Genomic DNA, 24,286 nt, shown 5'->3' with positions numbered 1-24,286 from the left:
TAATCAAGGTTATCAACTGACTCCGTAAAAAGAGAATTTGAATTTGTCAAAAACTCTTATTAAGTGAATCCAGTTTTTCCCCCAAAGGAAGTTTGGGCAATTCAAAATGTAAGTTTGATGTTTTAACATATTTTTTGTAAACCTACAGATTGACCTAATAAAATTATTAATTTTGATTAGACATTCTTATCATGAATTTGAGATATTTGAAATCACTTCAAATAAATGAAACTATACACTTATAATTTTGAAATGTTACATCAAGCCGTAGAAAGCTGAGATGCCTTGGTTGTAGGTAATTCGAGAAGAGCCTGCACGGTGACGCCAACTTTCACAAGACCTCTCTCTTCCAGAATATGATGAGGCAAACAAAGTCTTTCCTGAAAAACACAATAAATGATATCAGAACATTTGTTTTTGTAATAGTGCAGTGAAGCCTAACCAAGTCAGAACTGGATTTTTAAAACAGGTTTTCCTGTAAAACTTCAAGTAAGAAGTACACAATTGTAATTAGGGTCTAAACTTTTTATTCTCTTGAGGTGTAACTGACATATAACATTGTATTAGTTTCAAGCATAAAACATAATGATTTGAAATTTGTATACAATACAAAATGATCACCACAGGAAGTCCAGCTAGCATTCATCACCAAACAAGAAGTTAACTTTTAGGATTTACTCTCTTGGCGACTATACATATATTCTACAGTATTGCTATCGTCACTATGCAATACATTACATCCCCATGACTTATTATTTTATAACTGGAAGTCTGTACCTCTAGAGCCTCCATCACCTGATTTCGCCTACTCCCCAAATCCTCTCTCCCAATTCCCCTCTGGCAAATAGCATTCTCTTCTCTGTATCTGTAATGTACATTTTGTTTTATTTTGTTTGTTCACTTGGGGTTTTTTAGAGTTTATATGTTACGTGAAAACACATAGGATTTGTCTTTCTCTGTCTGCCTTATTTTGCTTAGCATAATTCCCTCAAAGTCCATCCAAGTCACAAATGGCAAGATTTCATTCTTTTTTATGGCTGAGCAGTATTCCACTGTATGTATACCACACTCGTGTCCATTCATCCACCAATGGGACACTTAGGTTGCTTCCATACCCTGGCTATTGTAAATAAGGCCACAATGAACACAGGGGTGCATATGTCCCTTTGAATTGGTATTTTTGTTTTCTTAGGATAAACACTCAGAAGTACAATTGCTGGATCATACAGTATTTCTCTTTTTAATTTTTGAGGATCCTGCCTACTGTTTTCCACGGTGGCTGCACCAATTTACATCCCCATCAACCGGACACGAGGATTCCCTTTTTTCCACATCCTCATCAACATTTCGTCTTTTTGATAATAGCCATTCTAACAGCAGTGAGGTGGTATCTCATTGTATAACTGCTAATGCTAAAATGACTCTTTCAATAGACTTTTATGACATGGGATTCTATTTTACAGGCTGTGTCTTGATCCAAGGTTGATCTGATCCACATAAAGAAGCAAATATTTTAAAGTGAGGCATTCATGCTAGATGTTCCCTAAGCTCCTGTGCTGGAGTAGACAGAGCACTACATTTCCAGCCAGGAAATCTAAGGGCCATGCGGTATGAAGTACTAAAGGTACTAAAAAATACCCTGAGACTCAGTTTCTTCAACCTGAAGATAGGACTGAATGAGAAACAAACCGAAGAGTCTGGAGGTGGTAGTGCTTTGTAAACTCTTCAGTCTTGTACAAAATTGGCCTCTCTCCTTCATTCTACCCATTCTAAGGTGCCATGGTCTCTAATACATGAAGAGATTCGGTACTTATTTTTGTCTTAAGGTACTTCCCTCCAGCTTCTAGTGATCTTTGTTGCTTCCTAGTTCAGTGGTCTAGAATTTGTTAAGTGGCACCTGCCTCCTCTTGTAAGACCCCCTTGTGTCATTTGATCTTCAGGCAACTTTGCATTCGGTTTCATTAGCCTTCACTGATCCTCTTCTAATTCCTTTCTGTCTTTTTCTCCTTTTTATAAGTAATCTCTACACCCAACGTGGGGCTCAAACTCACCACCCCAAGATCAAGAGTCACATGGTCTACCAACTCAGCCAGCCAGGTTGTCCCTCTTCTAGCATTCTCAATGTTTTCAAGAGTTCTGTCTTCACTCTCTTCTCTTTTATACTGTATCTTCTCTTCTGCAGTCTCAAAGCCTTATCAAAATTGCAAGGGTTAACTAAACAAATTTGGTAGCTATTTCTGAAGAAATAACGTGGTCCACTGCTTCAGCTGGGATACACATTCATCTCAGGAAAGTAAGCTAGTAATGGATAGTGTGGGTGGCAAACAGACCATCAACAGGACCCATTTGGTCGATAACTATATACTTGGTTAACACAGTATCTTACAGATCTAGAAACATTACATTTTTTTTTTCTAAATCCACTGTGTCTTCAGACATGGGAGCCTTGGCAAGACTGGGCTCCTATTCCCAAGTAGTAGTAAGTATATCCCCCACCCTAATGACTTTCAAATCTCCATTTCCTGCCAGGATCTCTCTATTGAGCTCCAGATACAAATATGAACTTGATACAGCCAAATGTATGTCCAACAGACATATCAAAATCAATCTGTCCACAACAGAATTACATCATCACTAAATTGAAGTATCCTTTTATATTCTATACCTGCATCATTAGTACACTATTCAGTTTCTCTCAACATAAACCTCTGGATCCTAATAGTGTTTTCTTTCTTCCTTATTTCCATAAATCATTCGCCAAACACTACTGGTACTACCCATTTATCAGAAGCATTCCCAAAACCTATCTTCTTATCTCCATTTGCACACCAACATTTGTTGCCTTCCCAATGTTTTATCTGTTTATTCACATAATCAATGAAATGTTAGAAAAGAAAAAAAGGTTTCAAATCAACGACCTCAGCTTCCACCACAGAAACTAGAAAAAGAACAAACAAATTAAGCCAAAGGCAAGGAGAAAGAAAGAAAAAATGAAGTTGAGAGAGAAGAGCAATAAAATAAAAACCAGAAAATAATAGGATAAAATCAGTGAAACCAAATGGTAGTTCACTGAGAAAATTTTTCATAATTCATAAACCTCTAGCTAGGTTAATCAGAAAAAAGAAAGAAAATACACAAATTACCTACATCAGGAATAAGAGAAGTAAGATCAGAAGAGATATTACAAATACTAAATTGATAAGGGGACATCATAAATAACTTTATAATAATAAGTTTGACAAACTAGATGAAAGAGACAAATTGTCAGATAGTTTACCAAAAGTTCATGCAAGAAGAAACAAAAAACCAGAATAGCCTGGTATCTATTAAAGAAATTAAAACTGTACTTAAAATCCTTTCCACAAAGAAAACTCTTGGCCCAGATGGGTTCATTTAAGAATCTGACCAAATATTTTAAAAAGAAATAATATCAATTCTACATAAAATCTTCACAAAACGTGAGGAGCAGGGAATGCTTCCTAACCTAGTTCATAAGGTCAATAGTACCATGACACTAAAGCCAGGCAAAGATATTAAGAGAAAACTAAAGACCAATATCCCATGAATACAGATGTAAAAAGTCTAAACAAAATTTTATCAACCTGAGTTCAACAATATCACCACAATAACGAAATCTATGATGACCAAGAGTGTTTATCCCAGAAATCCAGGTTGGAGTTAGTATCTGAAAATCAACCACCGTAAGTCACAATACTGTGAAAAGAAAAAGGATGTTATCATCTCAGAAGTTGTAGAAAAAGCTTCTGACAAAATTCAACATCCATTCCTGGGAAGAACTCTCAGCAAACCAGGAACAGAAAGGAATCTTCTCAACCTGATATAGTTCATCCGTAAAGAAAAACAACAGCTAACATCTGCAAAGCATATATCTCACAAAGTATTTTTATCTGGAATATAGAAAAAAAAAAACCCACAACTCAGTAATAAAAAAGTGAATAATCCAATTAATAAATGGGCACAGGGTTTGAAAAGACACTTCTCCAAAGAATATATACAAATAGTCAAAAAGCACATGGACACGCATCCCACATCACTGGTCATTAGGGAAATGCTAATGAAAAGCACGCTGGCTGTGGGCGCCTCATGCCAGTGAGCGCTGCCAGCTTACTGTCAACTTGCCCTGGGCGAGGGCCCCCAATCCAGCTGCAGAGCTGGAGATGCCGGGCACTGTGCTGCATGTCCAAAAACAGTCAGCGGTGGCAAATGGGTCAGAGCCACACTTCAGCTCTGGAGGAAATCTGGGTGCGGGCTGGGGGAATGGGGGCCCTCCAGCCTTTGCACCCCAGGCTCCCCCACCGAGCCCAGAGCCCAATCCCACCCGAGGCATTGGCAGGACTGGGTCCCTAGCTGACCAGGGGCAGGGGTGCTGCAGGGGAGGTGACACAGGCATCAGTGACAAGAAACCGAAAGCGGCAGTTGTGAACATCTCCCAAGCACGGTAAATGATGTGACGTTCCCCGGCTCCTCTGAGAATCTCTGCCTGCTCCCTCCTGTCCCCTGCCCTTGACTGTGTCCTTAGGGCCTAGGGACAGAATGAAGAACGCTGAAACAAGTGTTCAAATAAATGCATTGATGAGCATTCATAGCAGCACTATTCATAATACACAATGAGTGGAAACAGCCCAAATGTCCATCAACTTATAAAGTGTAAACTAAATGTGGTATAAATGTTAATCAGTTAGTTAGATATCAGCCAGGAGGGATAAAGCAGTGCTGGCCACACCCTCGGAGGCATCCCCAAAGGTTAACAGCCACCTCTAAGGGCTAACAGAACAGGAAAGGCCTAGCCACAGAGTTGGCTCAAAAGGTACAAAGGGTCTTCTAAGAACTGAGCAAGAGCACAAAAGGTTACCTTGTGCTATCCCCTGTTACCTTAGGTTACCTTAAAGTCACAGCAAAGTCCATTAAAAGCTCTTGAATATGCAGTACATAAATAAAAAATAATTATAACAGAATGCATCATGAGTAGGCACAATGCACAGAAGCCAAAGTGTTACATAATCAGCAGCCAACAATCAAAAATGCCAATCAAAGCCAAATTTATACGTAAACAAAGCAGGCTTACAAGGCTGTAGCTAGAGCTTCTCAGGTCCATTGCCATTCTTACTCCGACAGTGGCCTGCTTTCACTCTTGAAAGGGTACTGTACTTATCTACTCGATAAACTCTATCTCCCCATTCTGGTCTTGGACCTCTAATTCATCGGTGCATCCAGGACAAGAACCGAGTGACTGAGTAACCTAGACATACAATCAAATATTCAGCCATAACAATAAAGCACTGCTTTATGCAACAACATGGATAAACCTTGAAAACATTAGACAAAATGAAAAAAAGCAGACACCAAAGATCCCATATTGTAGGACTTCATTTACGTGTAATGTCCAGGATAGGCAAATCCATAGAAACAGAATGGGGTGCGGGGCTGGGGGTGGGGAGTACGGACACCGAGACTACTAACGGGTAAGAGGTTTCTCTCTGGGATGATAAAAATATTCTAGGGGAGGAGCTACGATGGTAGAGTACGAGGGGGGCCCGAGGCTTCCCTCGTCACTGGAACACAGCTAGAGAAACATCAAATCATTCTGCATACCCAAAGATCCACCTGAGGACAGACAGAACAAACTGTACAGCTAAAGGGACGAGCCATAGTTTGGTGAAGACAAGGATCGCAAGTGCTGAGAAGGGAAGGAGCCCTGGTTGTGGAGAAAGGAGAGGCGAAGACAGAGAGAGGAGCGCAACAGGGGATAGCATAGGGGAAACACTTCGCCAAAGCCACGGACTGGGAAAAGGAGAGGCTGACTTTCGTGAGTTCTTGCACCCAGCGGGGCTCAAAGACTGGAGTGTTAGAGGTCTGTGGCACAGCTGGTACAGAGCCCTGAGGGCGCTGCCGAGCTCTTGTGAAAGGAGGCAGGCGGGTAACCGGGGGGGCAGTAGTGTGACACGTGGATCACCTGAGAGGCACTGGCAGAAGCAGTCCTCCCTTCCAGGAGCGCCTGGGAGAGAAGTGGAATGTCCCCTCGGGGGACAAAGGCACCAGTGGATGCCATTCCCCATCCCCGCCCCGCAGCACAGACACAGAGACACCCGCGGAGGGCAGAGAGCCTGGACGCTGGCTCTTTAGTGCACTCTGCCTCAAACCCCACACTCTCACACTCTGCTGTGACTGCCCTCCTGGGTCAAACCTGCACCAATCGCAGTGCAGTGAGGCCCTCCCCGGGAAGACCAGCATAGCCTCCCCCTGCCCCACACCCTGTCCCTAAAGCTCGGAGTTTTAAGCCCAGTGGGCCTGGCTGGGATGGAGTCCAAAGTGCACTGCACTGCTCCAGGCAGGCAAACAACCCGGACATACTGTGAAAACAGCGATCTGAAAACCACCTAGGACACACAAGAGGAAATTACTGTCTCCTGTGGGAGGGCTTCCCCAACAGCAGTGAGCACCAACCCCTCTCTGGGGACAAAGGAGTTGACTGGTGCCATCTCCCTCTCCCATCCCTCAGCACAGACTCACTTCGGCAAACAGCACAGCGCCAACAGTGGCTGCTGAAGCCACTTACTCCAAGCCCCGCCACCCTGTGTGGTGCTGGTACTGCTCTTCTCGGGCAAACGCCCCTGAGAACCAGCGCGGCAGGCTCCTCCCCCAGAAGACCAGCACAAAACCCTGCACAAACCGCATCCTACTGACTAAAAAGTTCTGCAAGGCTTCAGCTCTGGCGGAAATAGCATCAGGTCTCTGTTAACCAAGCAGACCAAAGTGCACCTAGTTGGAACTCGCCATGCTCTGGCCAAGTTCCCAACATTCCCCACTGCAGGCAAGGAGAAACTGTACGGAGGACTAACCTAAGGGACAGAGCAGCCATAACACAGCAGCGGCGTGCGTGCAGCATACAGAGACACTTTCTGAGGCGTCAGGCCCTGTATATTATAATTATGACTTGTTCATAAAGCCATTAATCTCGGAAGCAGGAAACACAGCAGGCTTTCCTAACACACAGAAGAAGACAGAAACCTCGACAAAATGCCAAGACAAAGGAATTCATCCCAAAAGAAAGAAAAAGAGAAAGTCAAGGCCAGGGATCTAATCAAAACAGATGTAAGCAATATGCCTGATCTAGAATTTAAAACAACAATCATAAGGATGCTAGCTGGGCTTGAGAAAGGCATAGAAGACATCAGGGAGACACTTATCACAGAGGTACAAGAGCTTAAAACTAGTAAGGCCAAAATGAAAAGTGAAATAACCAAGATTCGAAACCAAAACTGGTTGCGATGACCACAAGGATGGGAGAAGCAGAGGAACGAACGATATATAAAAATTACGGAAATAATGAACCTGATCAAAAGAAGGAAAGAAAAATCTTGGACCATGAATATAGACTTAGGGAACTCGGTAGCTTGATGAAATGTATCATAGGAATCCCAGAAGAAGAAAGAGAAAAGGGGACAGAAGGTTTATTTGAGGAAATTATAGCTTCCCTAATCTGGGGAAGGAAACAGACTTCCAAATCCAGGAGGCACAGAAAACTCCCATCAAAATCAACAGAAGCAGACCAACACCAAAATATATAATTTGCAAAATACAGAGATAAGGAAAAAATCCTAAAAGCAGCAGAGAAAAGAAGTCCCTAACTTACAAGGGATGACAAATAACGTTAGCAGCAGATCTCTCTACAGAAACTTGGCAGGCTAGAAGAGAGTGGAATGATATATTCAATGTGCTGAATTGGAAAAAGCTGCAGCCAAGAATACTCTATCGAGCAAGGCAATCAATCAGAAAAGAAGGAAAGATGTTCCTAGACAAACAGGAACTAAGAATTTGTGACCACTAAACCAGCCCTGCAAGAAATATTAAAGGGGACTCTTTGAGTGGGAAAGAAAGACCAAAAGTAACAAAGATTGGAAAGGAATAGAGACAATCTCTAGAAACAAAGACAAAACAAGGAATAAAATGGCACCAAAACCCTATCTATCATTACTCTGATGTAAATGGGTGAAATGCTCCACTCAAAAGGCACAGGGTGTCAGAATGAATAAAAAACAAGAGCCATCTAGGGGTGCCTGGGTGGCTCAGTCAGTTATTGTCCAACTATGGCTCACATCATGATCTCATATTTCGTGGGTTCAAGCCCTGTGTTGGGCTCAGATGATGACAGCTCAGAGCCGGGAGCCTGCTTCGGATTCTGTGTCTCTCTCTCTTTCTACCCCTCCTCCACTCACGCACTGTTTCTCTCTGTCTCTCAAAATAAATAAAACGTTAAAAGCAAGAGACCCATCTATATGCTGCTTACAAGAGACTCATTTTGGACCTACAGACACCTGCAGATTGAAAGTCCATTTACCATGCAAATGGACATCAAAAACAAAAAAGCCATAGTAGCAATACTTAGACAAACTAGATTTTAAACCAAAGACTGTAACAAGAGATGAAGAAGGGCACTATATCATAATAAAGGAGTCTATCCAACAAGATCTAACAATTGTAAATACTTATGCCCCCCAACTGGAACTCCAAATATATAAAACAATAACAGACAGAAAGGAACTCATTGATAATAATACAATAATGGCAGGGGACTTTAAAACCCACTCACATCAGTGGGCAAATCTAAACAGAAAGTCAACAAGGAACAATGCCTTTGAATGACACACTGGACCAGATGGACTTAACAGATATATTCAGAACATTTTATCCAAAAGCAGCAAAATATACATTCCTCGCAAGTGCACATGGGACATTCTCCAGGATAGATCATGTATCAGTTCACAAATCAGGGCTCAGCAATTACAAAAAGACAGAGATCATACCATGCATATTTTCAGATCACAGCGCTATTAAACTTGAAGGGAACCACAAGAAAAATTTTGGAAAGACCACAAATACATAGGAGGATAAAGAATATCATCCTAAAGAATGAAAAAGTCAACCAGGAAATTAAAGAAGAAATAAAAAACACATGGAAACAAATGAACATGAACAAGATGGTCCAAAGGATTTGGGACGCAGCAAAAGTGGACATAAGAGGGAAGTATACAGTAATACAGGGCCACCTCAAGAAGCAAGAAAAATCTCAAATACACAGCCTAACCTTACACACAAAGGAGCTAGAAAAAGAACAACATACGAAAGCTAAAGAGAGTAGATGGGAAATAATAAATATTAGAGCAGAAATAAATGATACAGAAGCAAAAAAAAAAAAAAAACCCACACACATAGTAGAACAAAAGACACCAGGAGATGGTTCTTTGAAAAAATTAATAAAGTTGATAAAGCCCTACCTGGACTTATCAAAAAGAAAAGAGAAAGGACCCAAATAAATAAAATCGTGAATGAGTGGGGAGAAATCACAACCAACACCACAGAAATACAATTATAAGAGAAAATTATAAAAAATTGTATGTCAACAAACTGGAAAATCTGGAATACAATCTGGAATACATTCCTAGAAATATATCAACTACCAAAATTGAAACACGAAGAAATGGAAAACTTGAACAGACTGATAGTAACCAGCAAAGAAATTGTATCAGTAATTGAAACTCTCCCAACAAACAAAAGTCCAGGACCAGATGGCTTCAGAGAATTCTAACAAATATTTAAAGAAGAGTTAATTCCTATTCTTTTCAAACAATGCCAAAAAATAGAAATGGAAGGAAAACTTCCAAGTTCATTCTATGAGGACAGCTTTGCCTTGACTCCAAAACCAAAGACCCACTAGAAAGAGAACTACAGGCCACAGAAATTCTCAACAAAATACTAGCAAATTGAATCCAACAGTACATTAAAATAATCATTCTCCATGATCACTCAGGATTTCTTCCTGGGTTGCAAGGGCAGGTCAATATTCACAAATCCATCAACGTGAAACACCACATTCATAAACAAAAGGATAAAAACAACATGATCCTCTCAACAGATGCGGAAAAAGCATTAGACAAACTACAGCATCCATTCATGATAAACCCCTCAAGAAATATACCTCAACAGGGAATATTCCTCAACATCATAAAGGCCATATATGAAAAACCTATGGCTAATATCATCCTCACTGGGGAAAAACTGAGAGCTTTTCCTCTACAGTCAGGAACATGACAAGGATGTCCACTCTCACCACTGTTATTTAACATAGTACTAGAAGTCCTAGATTCAGCAATCCGACAACAAAAAGAAATAAAAGGCATCCGAATCAGCAAAGAAGCAGTCAAACTTTCACTATTTGCACATTACATGATACTCTATGTAGAAAACCCAAAAGACTCTACCAAAATACTGCTAAAATTGATATACGAATTCAGTGAAGTTGCAGGATACAAAATCAACATAGAGAAATCTGTTGCATTTCCATACACAAATTATGAAGCATGAAACACTTAGGAATAAACAAATCAAAGAGGTAAAAGATCTGTATTCCCCAAACTATAAAACACTGATGAAAGAAATGGAAGACACCACAAAGGAATGGCAAGACGTCCCATGGATATTTTTCCTGCTCTGTCAAAAGGAGTTGACTATATAGTTGTGGATTCGTTTCTGGGTTTTCTATTCTGTTCCAGTGATCTATTTGTCTGTTTTGTGCCAGTACCATACTGTCTTGGTCACTACAGGTTTGTAATATAGCTTGAAGTCTAGATTTGTGACACTTCCAGCTCTGCTTTTCTTGTTCAGGATTGCTTTGGCTATTCAGGGTCTTTTGTGGTTCCATACAAAACCAAAAGCACACTTTTTAAACATGATAAATTTTGCTTCAAAAAACAGAAATCTTTTGCTGTTTGGAAGATACTATAATGAGGGGCACCTGAGTGGCTCAGTTGGTTGAGTGTCTGACTCCACTTTGGCTCAGGTCATGATCTCATGGTTTCTGAGCTTGAGCCCCGTATTGAGCTCTGTGTTGACAGCGCATAGCCTACTTAAGATTCTCTCTCGTCCCTCTCTCTCTGCCCTTCCCCTGCCAGCTCTCTATCAAAATAAATACATAAACTTAAAAAAAGATACTATAATGAGAATGAAAAGACAAGCCAAAGACTTGAGATACAATATGTATCACATATCTGATAAAGAACTTTGTTCATAATTTATAGAGAAATCTCAAACTCAGTGACAAGAAAACAGCTCAATTAAAAAACAGACAAAAGAGGGGGGCCTGGGTGGCTCAGCTGAGTAAGCGTCTGACTCTTGATTTCAGCCCAAGTCTTGATCTCACGGTCCATGGTATGAAGCCCCACGTCAGGCTCAGTCAATGATAGTGCAGAACCTGCTTGGGATTCTCTCTCTCCCACTCTCTCTCTGCCCATCTTCCGTGTATATATGTGTGCTTTCTAAATAAATAAATAAACTTTGAAAAAAGAGACTAAAAAAATAGAAGAATAGAATATAACACTTCATAAAAGAAGCCATACCAATGGCAAATAAACCCCTGAAAAGATGATCAACATCATTAGTCTTCAGGGAAGTGCAAATTAAAACCACACTGACAAATGAGTACATACCTATCAGAATGGGAAAATTTAAGAAAAAACACTATACTAAATGCTGTTGAGGATACAGAGGAACTAGAACTCTCATACGCTGCTGATAGGAATGTAAAATGGTAAGGTTAAGTACACACCTACCATAGGTTTCATTCATGCTACTCCTTTAATTTGGGATATCTACCCCAAATTAAAGAATGTATGTATAGATCCAAAGACTTGTGTACAAATGTTAATAGCAGTCTTATTTGCCTAAGTGGTCACTAAAACTGGAAATAATCTAAATGACCATCAACAAGTCAATGAACCAACAAATTGTGGTTCGCAATGAACTACTACTACTACTCAGCAATAAAAAGGAATGACCTATTATATGTGCAACATCACTGATGAGTTTTAAAACAATTATACTGAATGAAAAAAGCCAGAAAAAAGATCATATTCTATCATTCCGTTTATATACAACTCTAGATAGAAAATGCAAATTAAACTATAATAAAAGATAGGAGATTAGTGGTTACCTAGGGAAAAAAGGATTGCAAGGGACACGAGGAAAGTTTTGGGGGTAATGAACATGTTCACTATCTTGACTATGGTGATGATTTCATGGTGTATACATGCCAAAACTTAACAAATTGTATACCTTATCTATATGCACTTTATTGTATGTCAATTATACCTCAAAAAAGCTATTAAAAATACAAAAATTTCTTGGGGTGCCTGGGTGGCTCAGTCGCTTAAGCATCTGACTTCAGCTCAGGTCATGATCTCATGGTTCATGAGTTAGAGCCCCACATCGGGTGAGCTTGAGCCCAACTTCAAGTGATCCCCACTTCCCTCTCTCCCTAGCTCTCTCTCTCTCTCTCTCCCTCTCACTCTGCCCCTTGTGGGATTCTCTCTCCATCTCTCTGCCCCTAGCTCACTTGCTCCCTCTCTCTAAAAATAAAATACAAAAATACATTAAAATGAAATAAAACAATAAATGAAGAAATGGACTCTATACTACCATTTTTATGTCATGGGAAAACAAGAAACTAATGATAAAACTCTTCCCCCAATGCTAGTAGCTGGAAAGTTTTGAACATGGTCCTTCCATAGTCCGTCTTGTGGTAGCATGGGTGGATTACTAACCATTTCCTAAAACAAGCTAGAAAGAGAATATTAGCCTATGCTAAGTAGAATAGTTTTCATAAGACCTTCCTAATCGATGTTCCTTGCCTACTGTACCAAGAAGGATCTGGAATGTGTTGCAATGTCTTTTCTTTTATAGAACAGTACAGAAATAGAGAGTATCCAAGCTTGAGGATATGTTCTTAAGTTAGACCACCTGGGTTCCTAGCTTGGCTCCACTGTGTACTAAAGATGTGACCTTGGACAAGTTCTCTAACCTCCCTAAGCCTTAGTTTACTCATCCGTTAAAATGTACATTCATTCAATAAATGTTTACTGAGAATGTCCCTCCCCAAAAAACTCTTAAAAATGACAAAACAGAAGTATGTATATAATGTAATCCTAACTAGCAAACAAAACTTCCTAATTTCTCTGTTTTCTCAATGAGAGATTAAGAGTACAAAAAAAAAAAGACCTAACATAAAAATGTTTAAGAATTAAAATTTTAAACATCATGACAAGGATAAAGATGTAATTAAAGAAGAGCAGCATGTAGTTTCAAAATTACAGGATAATTCAACTGATTCTCTCTATGTAAATTATATTTATTCACTTGAGGAAAGAAAATAGAAGTGGAAATCTGTAGACCAGATTATTAGGACACAGGTAAAAAGAGCTCTAGGAGTAAAACTCCATATATAAATGTATCCAATCAACACACTGTACACCAAACTTACACAATGTTATGGGTCAATTATATCTCAATAAAAATAAAGTTTTAAAAATAAAAGGATGTTAGCCAATTTGATGATAAATTATGCAAAAAATAAAATACAAATAAAATAAAATAAAATAAAAATAAATAAAAGGGAAAAAAATCACAACTATACTGCGATCTGCTACAACACCATGTCCTCTCAACAGCTGATCATCTTGGTGTTGGGCCTATAATGTTTTCTAAAAAAGTAATACTTTATTTGTTTTCATTATACATTTACAATACTACTTTAACTGTTAGTTTTATAGTACTGCGATTATCACCTGAAACATAAGCCAAACCCTAGGAATCTCAAAGTTTGTCCCATGAGAAATGATCATAATATATTACTAATATTTTGAATTTGACATTCTAAATAAAGCCGAAAACGCTGTTCACACTGAATGCCAATCTTCTGATGAGAGTCTATCCATGGATTTACAAGGCAATCCAACTGTCTGTTAGCAGGAGGAATGAAAGCAGCAATTGCATCACGATCAACTTTTAAGACAGACACTAAGTATGTTTCTTCAATCATATGTATGATTACTGCATTTTTGCATATATGCAGCTATTTTATAAATGACTTTAAAAGCAGCTTTAAAACATTCATTAGACAGCTGCTACAGTTAAAGCTGGAACTCAGTCAAAGGTACCAAGGAAAAGTATTCATTTTCATGTCCAGAAAGCATTATTTGTTCCTATTGTGAAGAGGAACACCAGTATGCACATAATAAATTAATATATAAATGATCATTTTGTTAGAAGAAGAAGAGTTACCTGTGAGACACCCAACTTTTTACATGCATCAAGAAAATTTTCTACATTTCTTCGACATTTTGCCATGCTCAGTTTAGGCTGTGAAGTAATGGAAAAAAGGGATTTTTCAGGCATATTTATATGAAAATTTATCAAAACTAAAAATTACATTTATTGAGGTATATTATTTAAAGATAGTTTCGAGAAGCTCTATCTGCCTTAAGAGAACTAACGAACTGCTGAAGAAACTTACCACTGCTGGTGATGGCACGTGAATACTAGCTACAGAGCGCGGCCTTATATGATTGGCTAAATGGCAAAGAACAACCCCATCCATCAGTGCAGCTCCAATGTCATCAGGCAAAATGACTTTTAACCTGGATTCGAGATTCTATAAAGAAATGGGTATAAATCACAGATATTCTGTCTAAACATTAATGCTACATATTTGTATTACTAACCATTATGTAATCCAAAATTTTAAAAAGCTTTATCTTTGCAAATAAAATACAACTAGCTTGCTAATTTTCCAAGTTAAACCCATTTCCGCAAAGCAGATCTGTAAGGCCAATCTCACTTACATTGCGAAGTTGTCGTATTTGCTCTCGTTCTTCCCGGAGATGTTCCATCTTTCTTCTCATTGTAAATCCTGGATCTGCTGCCCCATACTCCTGACGAGATGAGCGGCTAAAAGCTATAAAAACAGAAATGTCCTAGCTTATCGCAAGGCTGATAGGAAGCAGCAACCAGTGGTGGGGAAAGAAGCATGATAAAAAAAAAAAAAAAAAAGAATCCGTACAAAACTACATAAAACACTATTACTCATTAATACATTCTAAATACTTTTGATAGAATATCATTGAAATCTACTTATCTGCATAACTGAAAGCAACAGGGAAGACAAGTGTAACGATTCCTACCACCTATACATGTTCTTATTTAAACATAGGTTCTTAAAAACTTATGATCCAGGTTAAAAATTATTATTGAACATACATCAGCCGTTATTATCTTTAAAGAAAAAGGAAATTATTCTTGAAGGTCAGTACAGTTATTCAGGAATAAAAACTATAATTCAATACCTTGCCAAGTAACATGGATCCATTTTCTTTTGGGCTTGCCAAATGCGAAAAGATCCCTTTTTAAAACCACAATATAATGGAGTGCTAGAATTTCAAACAGTGTTTGGTCTGCTGGCAGAGTGGTCATTCTAATAGCAGTCACAGTAGAGTAGAAATAAGACTGCAGTATATCTAAGGCAAAAAGCTGAGGTTTCAGGAGCTTGAAGGTAAAGAGGAAGAAAGAAATGGGGGATGGGAATTGGAAAGACAAATAAGGTTAAGAGAAAATTACTTTTAAGAGAGGGGAAAGAATCTGTGTGTACTTAAAACTACGGAATCAATACCATTTAAGCAGGAAAACTCTAGTTTCATATATAACCAATAAATTTTATTTGCAAAATATATATTTACCTGATCTAGGCTTCAAGCCAAAAGGACCATGTGAAAAACCATCAGTTCTATCATACTCCTAAAAAAAAAAAAAAAAAAGAAAGAAAGAAAGAAATAAAACCACTTTTCTTTCAAAACTAACCAAGGTAGTTATTCATACTCATTTCCATTTTGGAAGTATTTAGTTTTTTCCATGACTAGTGGAGCACAGAAAGGCAAACTGCATTTCAATTCAAATTGATGCATTTCACTTTTAAAAGATCTATAAATTTTGTTAATTGATATGACTACATAAGCTTTTAAGTACTTCTCTCTCATAGTATAAGGAAAATTAAAACTTACTGAATTATACAAAATAAATAGGTATCATTTTTTGAAAGAAGAACCAGATTAAAGCTTCCAAAGAAATGAAGTAAGCTTCAGTGAAAAAAATAAGTGAAATTAGCAACATTTACTGAGTATCTACTATGGCTTGACATTTCAGTACATAATCTGAGGCAAATCTACACATTCACAGTAATCGGGAGTGATAGGTGATACCAGCAGATGACAAGTGATCATCTATTTGAATGCACATTGTTTCAAAGTGCTTTTCACACAGTGGTGTGCTATGGAAAGAACTTTGGTATATTTTCAAAGTCTGAGCTTGGAGTTAGAAGGCTTAGCAAAACATTTAATTTCTCTGTGATTATTTCTTCATATTTAAAATGGAGTGTTGTGAAGACTAACTGAGATAACTAAAAGAAAGCACTCTGGAAATTGTACAGTTATAAGAAAACAATTCTAGCAGTATCTTACTTAATGTTTGCAACAATTGTGGGGCACCTGCGTGCCTCAGTCGGTTAAGTGTCTGACTTCGGCTCAGGTCATGATCTCACGGTTCAGGAGTTCGAGCCCCACATCAGGCTCTGCGCTGAGGGCTTGGAGCCTGAAACCTGCTTCACATTCTGTGTCTCCTCCTTTCTCTGCCTCTCTCCCACTCCCACTCTGTCTCTCTCTCAAAAATAAACAAACATAAAAATTTTTAAAAATTTGGAACAACTGTGAAGCAGCTCGAGCCTAGGCTTCAGTCACTTCTCTACCATTTATTGGCTGGGGTCTTTGGGAAATCTCCAATCTCCTCAGCTATAAAATCATGAGGATAACACCCAGCTCACAGGGCTGCTATAGGTTCAAGTGTACAGACAAGCACTTTGTTAAAAATATAGTACTATAACTAAGGGGTGCCTGGCTGGCTCAGTCGGTGGGGCATGTGACTCTTGATCTCACGGTCATGAGTTCAAGTCCCACATTGTGCGGGGAGCCTACTTAAAATTTTAAAAAAAATTAAAATTAAAAAAATATAGTATAGAACTATACTAATTGTTTTTACCATTTTGTTACACAGACGAAATGGAAGTAATCAGAACTTTGGTGATTCTCTGAATCTTCTGCTGATTAATATGTTACATGCAGTTCAGGCTGAATGTTATTGAGCCACCAAAACATGCGCTCATCACGCCATTCATCCACAAGCATCACCAACTGTCTTCATTATTTTGGTTAAAGTGTTATGAATTCCCCAAAAGTTCACTTATTCAAATGCAAGCAAATGGTATTATAAAAGCAATATAGTATATCTGAGAAAACTGGCACTAATACTCTCTCCCCATGAGCATAGATCACAAAATCATAAAGCAACCAGGCAACTCATCACATATGCTTACATTTATTGTAACTGAAGTAAAAGAAAGGATTAACAAAAGCATGTGACACAGACTTATTTTAGGATATCCTGATTTAAATTACTTTATAAAAGAATGCAAACCATTTTACCTGCCACATAAATAATTTAGAAAAGTGTTTATAAAACTAATATCCAAGTCCATTTAAAAGTTTTATAATGCAACTCACCCAAAACAATAGACAAATGATCCTGGCTTTTTTAAAAAAACTAACACCACCTATATAAAATGAAACACTATCTTTGTAATTAACCGAAGGTATATGGTGAATATGGATGACCCAACATTTAGACAAAGTTCCGAATTCACCAAACGAATACATAAATCGTTTATTTACTAATGCCAACACACTTTTAGGATACTAAATAAGGTACTGTGAAGCAGAAAAGATACTGTTTAGAATCATCAATTTATCTCTTGTTGTAAAGCAATAGGTCTAACTAAATTAGAAGAACCAATCATTCAAACCACCAGAGTATTTATTTGGGTGAGATCTCACAAACTCTAACGTTCATCTATCCACCCTCCTTCCCCATGCTCGCCCTTAGGCCGAAGATGCCAGGAAATGTGTACCCTCCTGTCGATAGGAACAACCCACCGCAGGGATGTTTCTCGTGGAAAAAGGACGTTTCTCTTGCATTGCTTTCAGACCTAACTGGTTATGAGAAAAACCAAAGGCCATTGCACAATGCTGAACTACTTCTTTCAAATTTAAAATCATAAAGCTGCTCTTATCGTTTATTTCAAAATATAGATGAATTCTAAAACATAGAATCTTATAAAGTGAAGTCTTTTCTGTGCTCTATAGGCATTTTCCAATAAGTTGTCTAGGTGATAGTATTATTATTATGAATATTTGTACAAAAGATGGGGTCTTTAGAATTTTTTTACAGACTAGGTTTGGACAGTTAATCTACTGTGGTTTTTTTAATGTGGGTGAATAATTGTTTCAAAAAAAAAAGAAAGATGAGGTTAGAGAGAGGAGACAAGGAAGAAACCTATGTAAACATATATAAAAACAGAACTTGTACCTCAGATGACACTGGAGATTGTGGTGACATATTAGCATTATCACTGTCTTGCTAAAATATAAAAATAAAAAGATGAAAGATGAAATTAAAATACAACTGATGATTTAGACACATAAAAGAAAACCTGAAAATTGTTTCTGAGCCACTGCTAAAGGAAGAATCTGGAAAATACCATTTACCACCTTGCCACCCAAAGTGTGGTCGGTGAACGAACAGCATCGGCACCCTCTGGGAGCTTGTTAGAAATGCAGAATCTCAGGCCAACCCTAGACCCACGGAACCCGAATCTGTATCAGTAAGATCCCCAGGTGATTCATAAGCATTTTAAGGTATCAGAAGCACTATCTATTCACATCAAATATTCCTGTGAATTTATTTCTGTTAAATAACCACAAATGAGGAAGATCTTTCCAGATTTCTTAGAAGAGATCCATATATTAGGATTAATTCCTCATGGGAAATGCCAACAATATATAACAATCTGAGAGAAGGATGTGGAGGCAAGCAAAAAGTGCATCACCTCAAATAGGAACATTTACCTGGAAAATTACACGTATTTAATACAGGCTTAGAAATCATTACAAAAAATTTAACTGCCTAAACTAGTATTAAATGGTCCACGTTTGTTGAATGACTACTACCAACCAAATCCAAAAATCTTAACATAGATGCATACCACGTAAGACATCGTCATTTCATTCACCAAAAGATTACTGACTACCCACTGTATGTCAGGCACCGTGCGACGGCATGGGAATACTAAGCCCTGGTAAGAGATCATGCCCTCGGGGATCTCGCAGTCTAGGGGGAAAACAGGTTCATCTGTACAGATAACACAACCCTCTCAGTACGATGACAGACCCATGCCTGGCATATTATGCCCATGCTGCTGGACAGTACACCGAAAGCACAAGAAAGCAGGCCAGATCACAAGCAGAGGCTGGTGTGGTATGCGGGGGCTTGATCGGGAAGGACCTGGAATTTACCTTCTAAGTGACAGGGACACAGTGAAGGAAAATGGACGGGAGAAAAGGAAGAGAGCAAGGATGAAGTGGTGGTGGCACAGGTGGAAGCTGCTAAGGGCCTGTACCAGGGCAGAAACAGCAGAAGTGCAGGTGGGGAATGTATCCAAAATATTTCAGTAGCAAAAAAGAAAAAGGAGGTCTTGCTAAGTGACTGGAAAATGAGGCAGGCAGGACCAAAGTGGATATACAATACAAAGGGACAGGGACAAGAGCCAAGCTGAACCTCTAGCTCCGGGTTCAGCAAACATTTTCTGTGGGATCCCATTTCTTAACATGAAAGTTTTCAGAAGCCCTGCCAAGTACTCAACATGGAATTAACTACCAATCCCTTCAATCAAAAATACACAAAGCTGAAGTATTCATGGTGATGACGCTGTAACATTTCAAAAATGCCAGGCTGCTGCATAACTTACAACAATGAGGTAGAAAAATGTATAATAATGCACAAACTGTAGAAATCTAATTTCAAAGTTTTTAATGCTTTTTATTTATTTCTGAGAGAGAGAGAGAGACAGACAGAATGAGAGAGACGGCGTAAGCAGAGGAGGGTCAGAGAGAGAGGGAGACACAGAATCTGAAGCAGACTCCAGGCTCTGAGCTGCCAGCATAGAACCCGACGCAGGGCTCGAACCCACGAACCGTGAGATCAGACCTGAGCCGAAGTCGGACGCTTAACCGACTGAACCACCCAGGCGTCCCTCAAATGTTAAAACAGTAGACAGAATTTGCAGGAAAAAAATTAACAAATTCCAAAAGAATCTCAACTGATTACAAGATTGGTTTAGGGAGGCAAAAGATGAGAAAAAGTAAATGTTAACAAAATTCTAAAACTTAACTATTAGATGGGGCACCTGGGTGACTCAGTCGGTTAACCGCCCAACTTTGGCTCAGGTTATGACCTCGTGGTTCGTGGGTTCAAGCCCTGCATCGGGCTCTGTGCTGACAGCTTAGAGCCTAGAACCTGCTTCTGATTCTGTGTCTCGTTCTCTCCCTCTCTGCCTCTCCCTGCTCTCACTCTGACGTGCTCTCAAAAATAAAGAAACATTCAAAAGAAAAACCTGAACTATTAGAATTTCCATTCAAGGTAAAAGATATATGGAAATTACATATTTAATTAATAACTACATGACGATGCTTTGTTTTTATTATTGGAAAAAACCTATGCATTAAGTCACTAACAAAGAAACTGACAGATATATGACATTTTACTGACTGAACCAACTACATATGAAAAGTAAACATTTTAAATAATTGCTGCTTTTACTCTCTTTTCTTACCTCATCGTTTTCATTGCCACTTGAACTCTTCCTTGATGATTTATACTGAAAGAAATTTAAAACATATACTTTATTTTTATTTGAACATATGAATTCCCTACTAGTAAATTCTACATAAGGCTTATTCGTATTTTGGTACTTTTATTAAATTATCTGATACTAAGTTTAGATGTAGAACCAGTTTAAACAGTCCTTAGCACTTACTAATAGCTAACACATACAGGGTTTGCTACATGCAAGGCATTGTTCTACACATCTAGTAACATGTCCTTCCTGAGCCAATCCATGTCCCCTTCTTTCAGCTTTGCTACCGGAAGGTTGTCTTAAGTTCTCCCGTTTTCTTAACCCACTATATCCAAAACATCATTGTCAACTCTTTCTGCAATCTTTCCCAGACTTACATCTTCTGAATTCTTGTAACTACTGGGGCAGCTGGGTGGCTCAGTTGATTAAGTGTCCGACTTGGACTCACGTCATGATCTCACGGTTTGTGGGTCCAAGCCCAACATCGGGCTCTGTGCTGACAGCTAGCTCAGAGCCTGGAGCCTGCTTCGGATTCTGTGTTTCCCTCTCTGCCCTTTCCCAGCTTGTGCTGTCTATGTCTCTGTCTTTCTCTCAAAAATAAACATTTGAATTCTTACAACTGCCAACTTATTCTGGGCCCCCATTATCTCACACTGAGTCTGTAATTTCACCATTCCAAAATGCCTTCTAAGAAACCTACTGATTTCAGTTAAGATAAAACACAACATTAGATGTTTACATTGAGTATACAATAACAGTAACAGCAATAATACCTAATGCTTACTGCTTACTATACCCCAGGCACTGAAGGAAGTGTGTTACATGTATCAACTCATTTAATCATCATAACAACCCTAAAGTAAACACTCTTATCTGCTTCTTATATTGAGGCACAAAGGTAATATGCTTAAAATTTAAAAATGCTACTATGTGAAAAGGTGCTTGTTTTTAGAATCAAGAATTGAAGAAAATGCAATACGACAACCACTAGAGTTCTTATTTCTAAGTCCTCCTCACCACAAAAATCCCCGCAAATCAGTGGCAGGTTGTAACACTCGAAATACTGGGGCGCCTGGGTGGCTCAGTCAGTTAGGCGTCCGACTTTGGCTCAGGTCATATCTCGTGGTTCGTGGGTTCGAGCCCTGCATCAGGCTCTGTGCTGACAGGTCAGAGGCTGGAGCCTGCTTCGGATTCTGTGTCTCCCTCTCTCTCTGCCCCTCCCCTGCTTGCATTCTGTCTCTCTCTCTCTCTCTCTCTCAAAAATAAATAAACATTAAAAAAATTATTTTAAAAACACGCAAAATACCACTTGCAACTCATGACTCTCCTATTGGAAAACCTATTTGCAAATTATGTTCAAATGTCTCTGCCTGGCATTCAACATTCTATTTACTTTACTTATGCAGCTTTGTATTCCCTAACTCTTGGAAAATGAGACCACCTCCCTGACAGCTCAACCACAGGCTGGGGGACAAGCACTACTACGGATTACCAACACGAGATCTAAGTTCCTCCACTGTCTCTCCAGTGATTTATGACAATTACCACCACCCAACCCGGGTGCTCTTTCAAGCTGACCCCAGACATAGTCTCCATCCATATGTCTGCAACCCGACGTTCCAGAGACAGCCACCGAATGCGGCTGCCGTGTGTGAACAGACCTACTGGCCACCCCTAGACACAATGCTCACTGGCAGCACGTATTCTTGGTCCTACTCTACTTCAGCACAAGAGCGACATTTGCACAGCAGACCCCAGCACCTGAAGATGGCGTCAGTCATACCAATAAAGGAGAAGAAAATCATGGATGTCAGAACAGAGTAGCTGCCAAGCTGAGTACTGATGCAGGACCTCGCCCCTGAAGGCACCGTTGGAAGGTTCCAACGAGGTTCCTACCAGTATTACAAGCAAGTACCACAAAGGGGGGGCATCATCGGGCTTTCTATGCTGCTGGCGTCTCACGTGCTTTTCAACTTACGAGTGCAAACACGAGCAGCTACGCAAGTACCGCTGAAGAAGGCCCAGTGTGGAGCATGCACTCTGCATTCCTGACCACGACCTTCTTTGCCAGGCACCCCTGATAATTTGCTGAGACCTTTCCTATTTTAATTAAGAATTAATACCTGATAGAAGAGGGCTCATGCCAGAATGCCATTTGAGTGAATAATAAGCTAATATTCATTACGCGTATACTCTGTGGCAAATGCTTTTCTAATTAATAAGCACTTCACATTATTAAGTAGCTCAATAGTTAAAACAATCCTGTAAAAGAAGACACTATTAGAGTCATTTGAGGATAGAAAAGATATTAAGCTCAGCAAGGTTAGGTAATTTGTCAAAGTCGCACAGTCAGTAGATATCCAAGGTAAAAACTGGGAACCAAAGCGGTTGGATTTGAGAAGTCAAGGATATTAACCCCTATGCTATACTACCATCTCTAAGTCCTCAGTGATTAGCAGAGCAGAAGTCTGCCAGGAATAAAAAGGGCTAGTGGGCATTCTCAGGAGAAGGAGGAACAAAGGAATAAAAAAGTTCAGTCTATGCAGAAAACAAAGATAGCAGTATGGCTAGTTGAGGAGAGTGAATTGTGGAAGGTAATAAAACTTAAAGAGAAATAGGTAAGCATGGTTTAAAAGTCCAAACTTGGGGCACCTGGGTAGCTCAGTCGGTTAAGTGTCTGACTCTTGATTTAGACTCAGGTCATGATCTCATGGAGCCCCGAGTCAGGCTCTTCCCTGACAGCAAACGCCTGCTTGGGATTATCTTTCTCTGCCCCTCTCCCACTCACATGCTCTCTCTCCCTCTTAAAATAAATAAACATTAAAAAAAATATTTAAAATTATTATTATTATTAAAAAAAATTTTAAGTCCAAGCTCTGTGTTATTGATACTAGAGAGTCAAGAAAGTTTGGCCCTAAAAGAAAAGAGAGAAGGCAACAGCTGCAAGGGAGTTGGGGATAACTGTGGAAGTCTAAGCGCAGTCATAAGATGGAAAGTAAAGAGACGGAAAGGATGTAGAGAAGTGAGTAACAGATAAAGGAAGGAAACAGAGGATGATGAAGAACACAGATGGTAATAATACTACCTACTACTCAACTACATTTCTCATGAAAACCTTTCATTACAAATGAAAACTTAGAAAGGTACTACTTAGTTTGCATTAACTGCACAGATTTGAAGGTCCTAAAACCCAAAACCTAATATACACACAGATTTGAAAATATTCTGTAAGTCCGATTTGTACTGAATCAACTCAGCTGCCCTCAATTAGTATTAGTCTGAATAACTAAAGTTTATTATTTCTAAATTCAGGTAATATAATAAAGACCTGTTTACAAACCAAAGAAACAAAAGGTCAATTCACTTTTGAAATTTAAGTTAATTTTGCAGAAGAGACAGTAATTCGTGCACAAACTCTGACTCAGAACAAATCAGGTTATTTCACAAACCCAGCTGGCTTCCCTATTCCAGTACAAAAGTAATCATGATCCTAGAAAATATATAAAAATATTTCCCTTGGAGTTAGCCTTTAAATGAAAACATTAGGGCACCTGGGTGGCTCAGTTGGTTAAGCGTCCGACTTAGGCTCAGGTCATGATCTCATGGTTCGTGGGTTCAAGCCCTGCATCGGCCTCTGTGCTG

The 24,286-nt window shown here is 39.1% G+C and overlaps 2 protein-coding genes and 1 non-coding gene across 4 annotated transcripts in view; 1 reads left to right on the top strand and 2 right to left on the bottom strand.

Moving 5' to 3' along the window:
• Positions 1-260: 260 nt before the first annotated feature.
• LRCH2 (leucine rich repeats and calponin homology domain containing 2) overlaps positions 261-24,286 on the bottom strand; it is a 91,459-nt gene continuing 67,433 nt past the window's right edge. The window contains exons 15-21 of one of the 2 annotated variants that reach the window (XM_039256081.1): positions 20,621-20,665; positions 18,319-18,369; positions 15,585-15,642; positions 14,694-14,806; positions 14,366-14,503; positions 14,134-14,211; positions 261-380 (exon numbers count right to left, since the gene is read on the bottom strand). In XM_039256081.1, the coding sequence (XP_039112012.1) occupies positions 261-380; positions 14,134-14,211; positions 14,366-14,503; positions 14,694-14,806; positions 15,585-15,642; positions 18,319-18,369; positions 20,621-20,665 (603 nt within the window). The remainder of the gene's footprint in view (positions 381-14,133; positions 14,212-14,365; positions 14,504-14,693; positions 14,807-15,584; positions 15,643-18,318; positions 18,370-20,620; positions 20,666-24,286) is intronic. The other variant, XM_039256083.1, reaches the window with a different exon arrangement.
• Positions 17,853-17,981, bottom strand: LOC120247973. Its single transcript, XR_005532457.1, has one exon. It is a non-coding gene; the product is annotated as a small nucleolar RNA SNORA35 (small nucleolar RNA).
• Positions 22,412-22,658, top strand: LOC120247963 (ATP synthase subunit f, mitochondrial-like). Its single transcript, XM_039256079.1, is given in 2 exon segments — positions 22,412-22,532; positions 22,630-22,658. Coding segments are annotated over 2 exon segments (150 nt in total).

The sequence above is a fragment of the Hyaena hyaena genome, unplaced genomic scaffold (assembly GCF_003009895.1).
Source record: "Hyaena hyaena isolate Hyena2069 unplaced genomic scaffold, ASM300989v1 scaffold_556, whole genome shotgun sequence".
Taxonomy (NCBI): Eukaryota; Metazoa; Chordata; class Mammalia; order Carnivora; family Hyaenidae; genus Hyaena; species Hyaena hyaena.
Note: the sequence above shows the minus strand (reverse complement) of the source record. Positions and strands in the feature narration are given on the sequence as shown.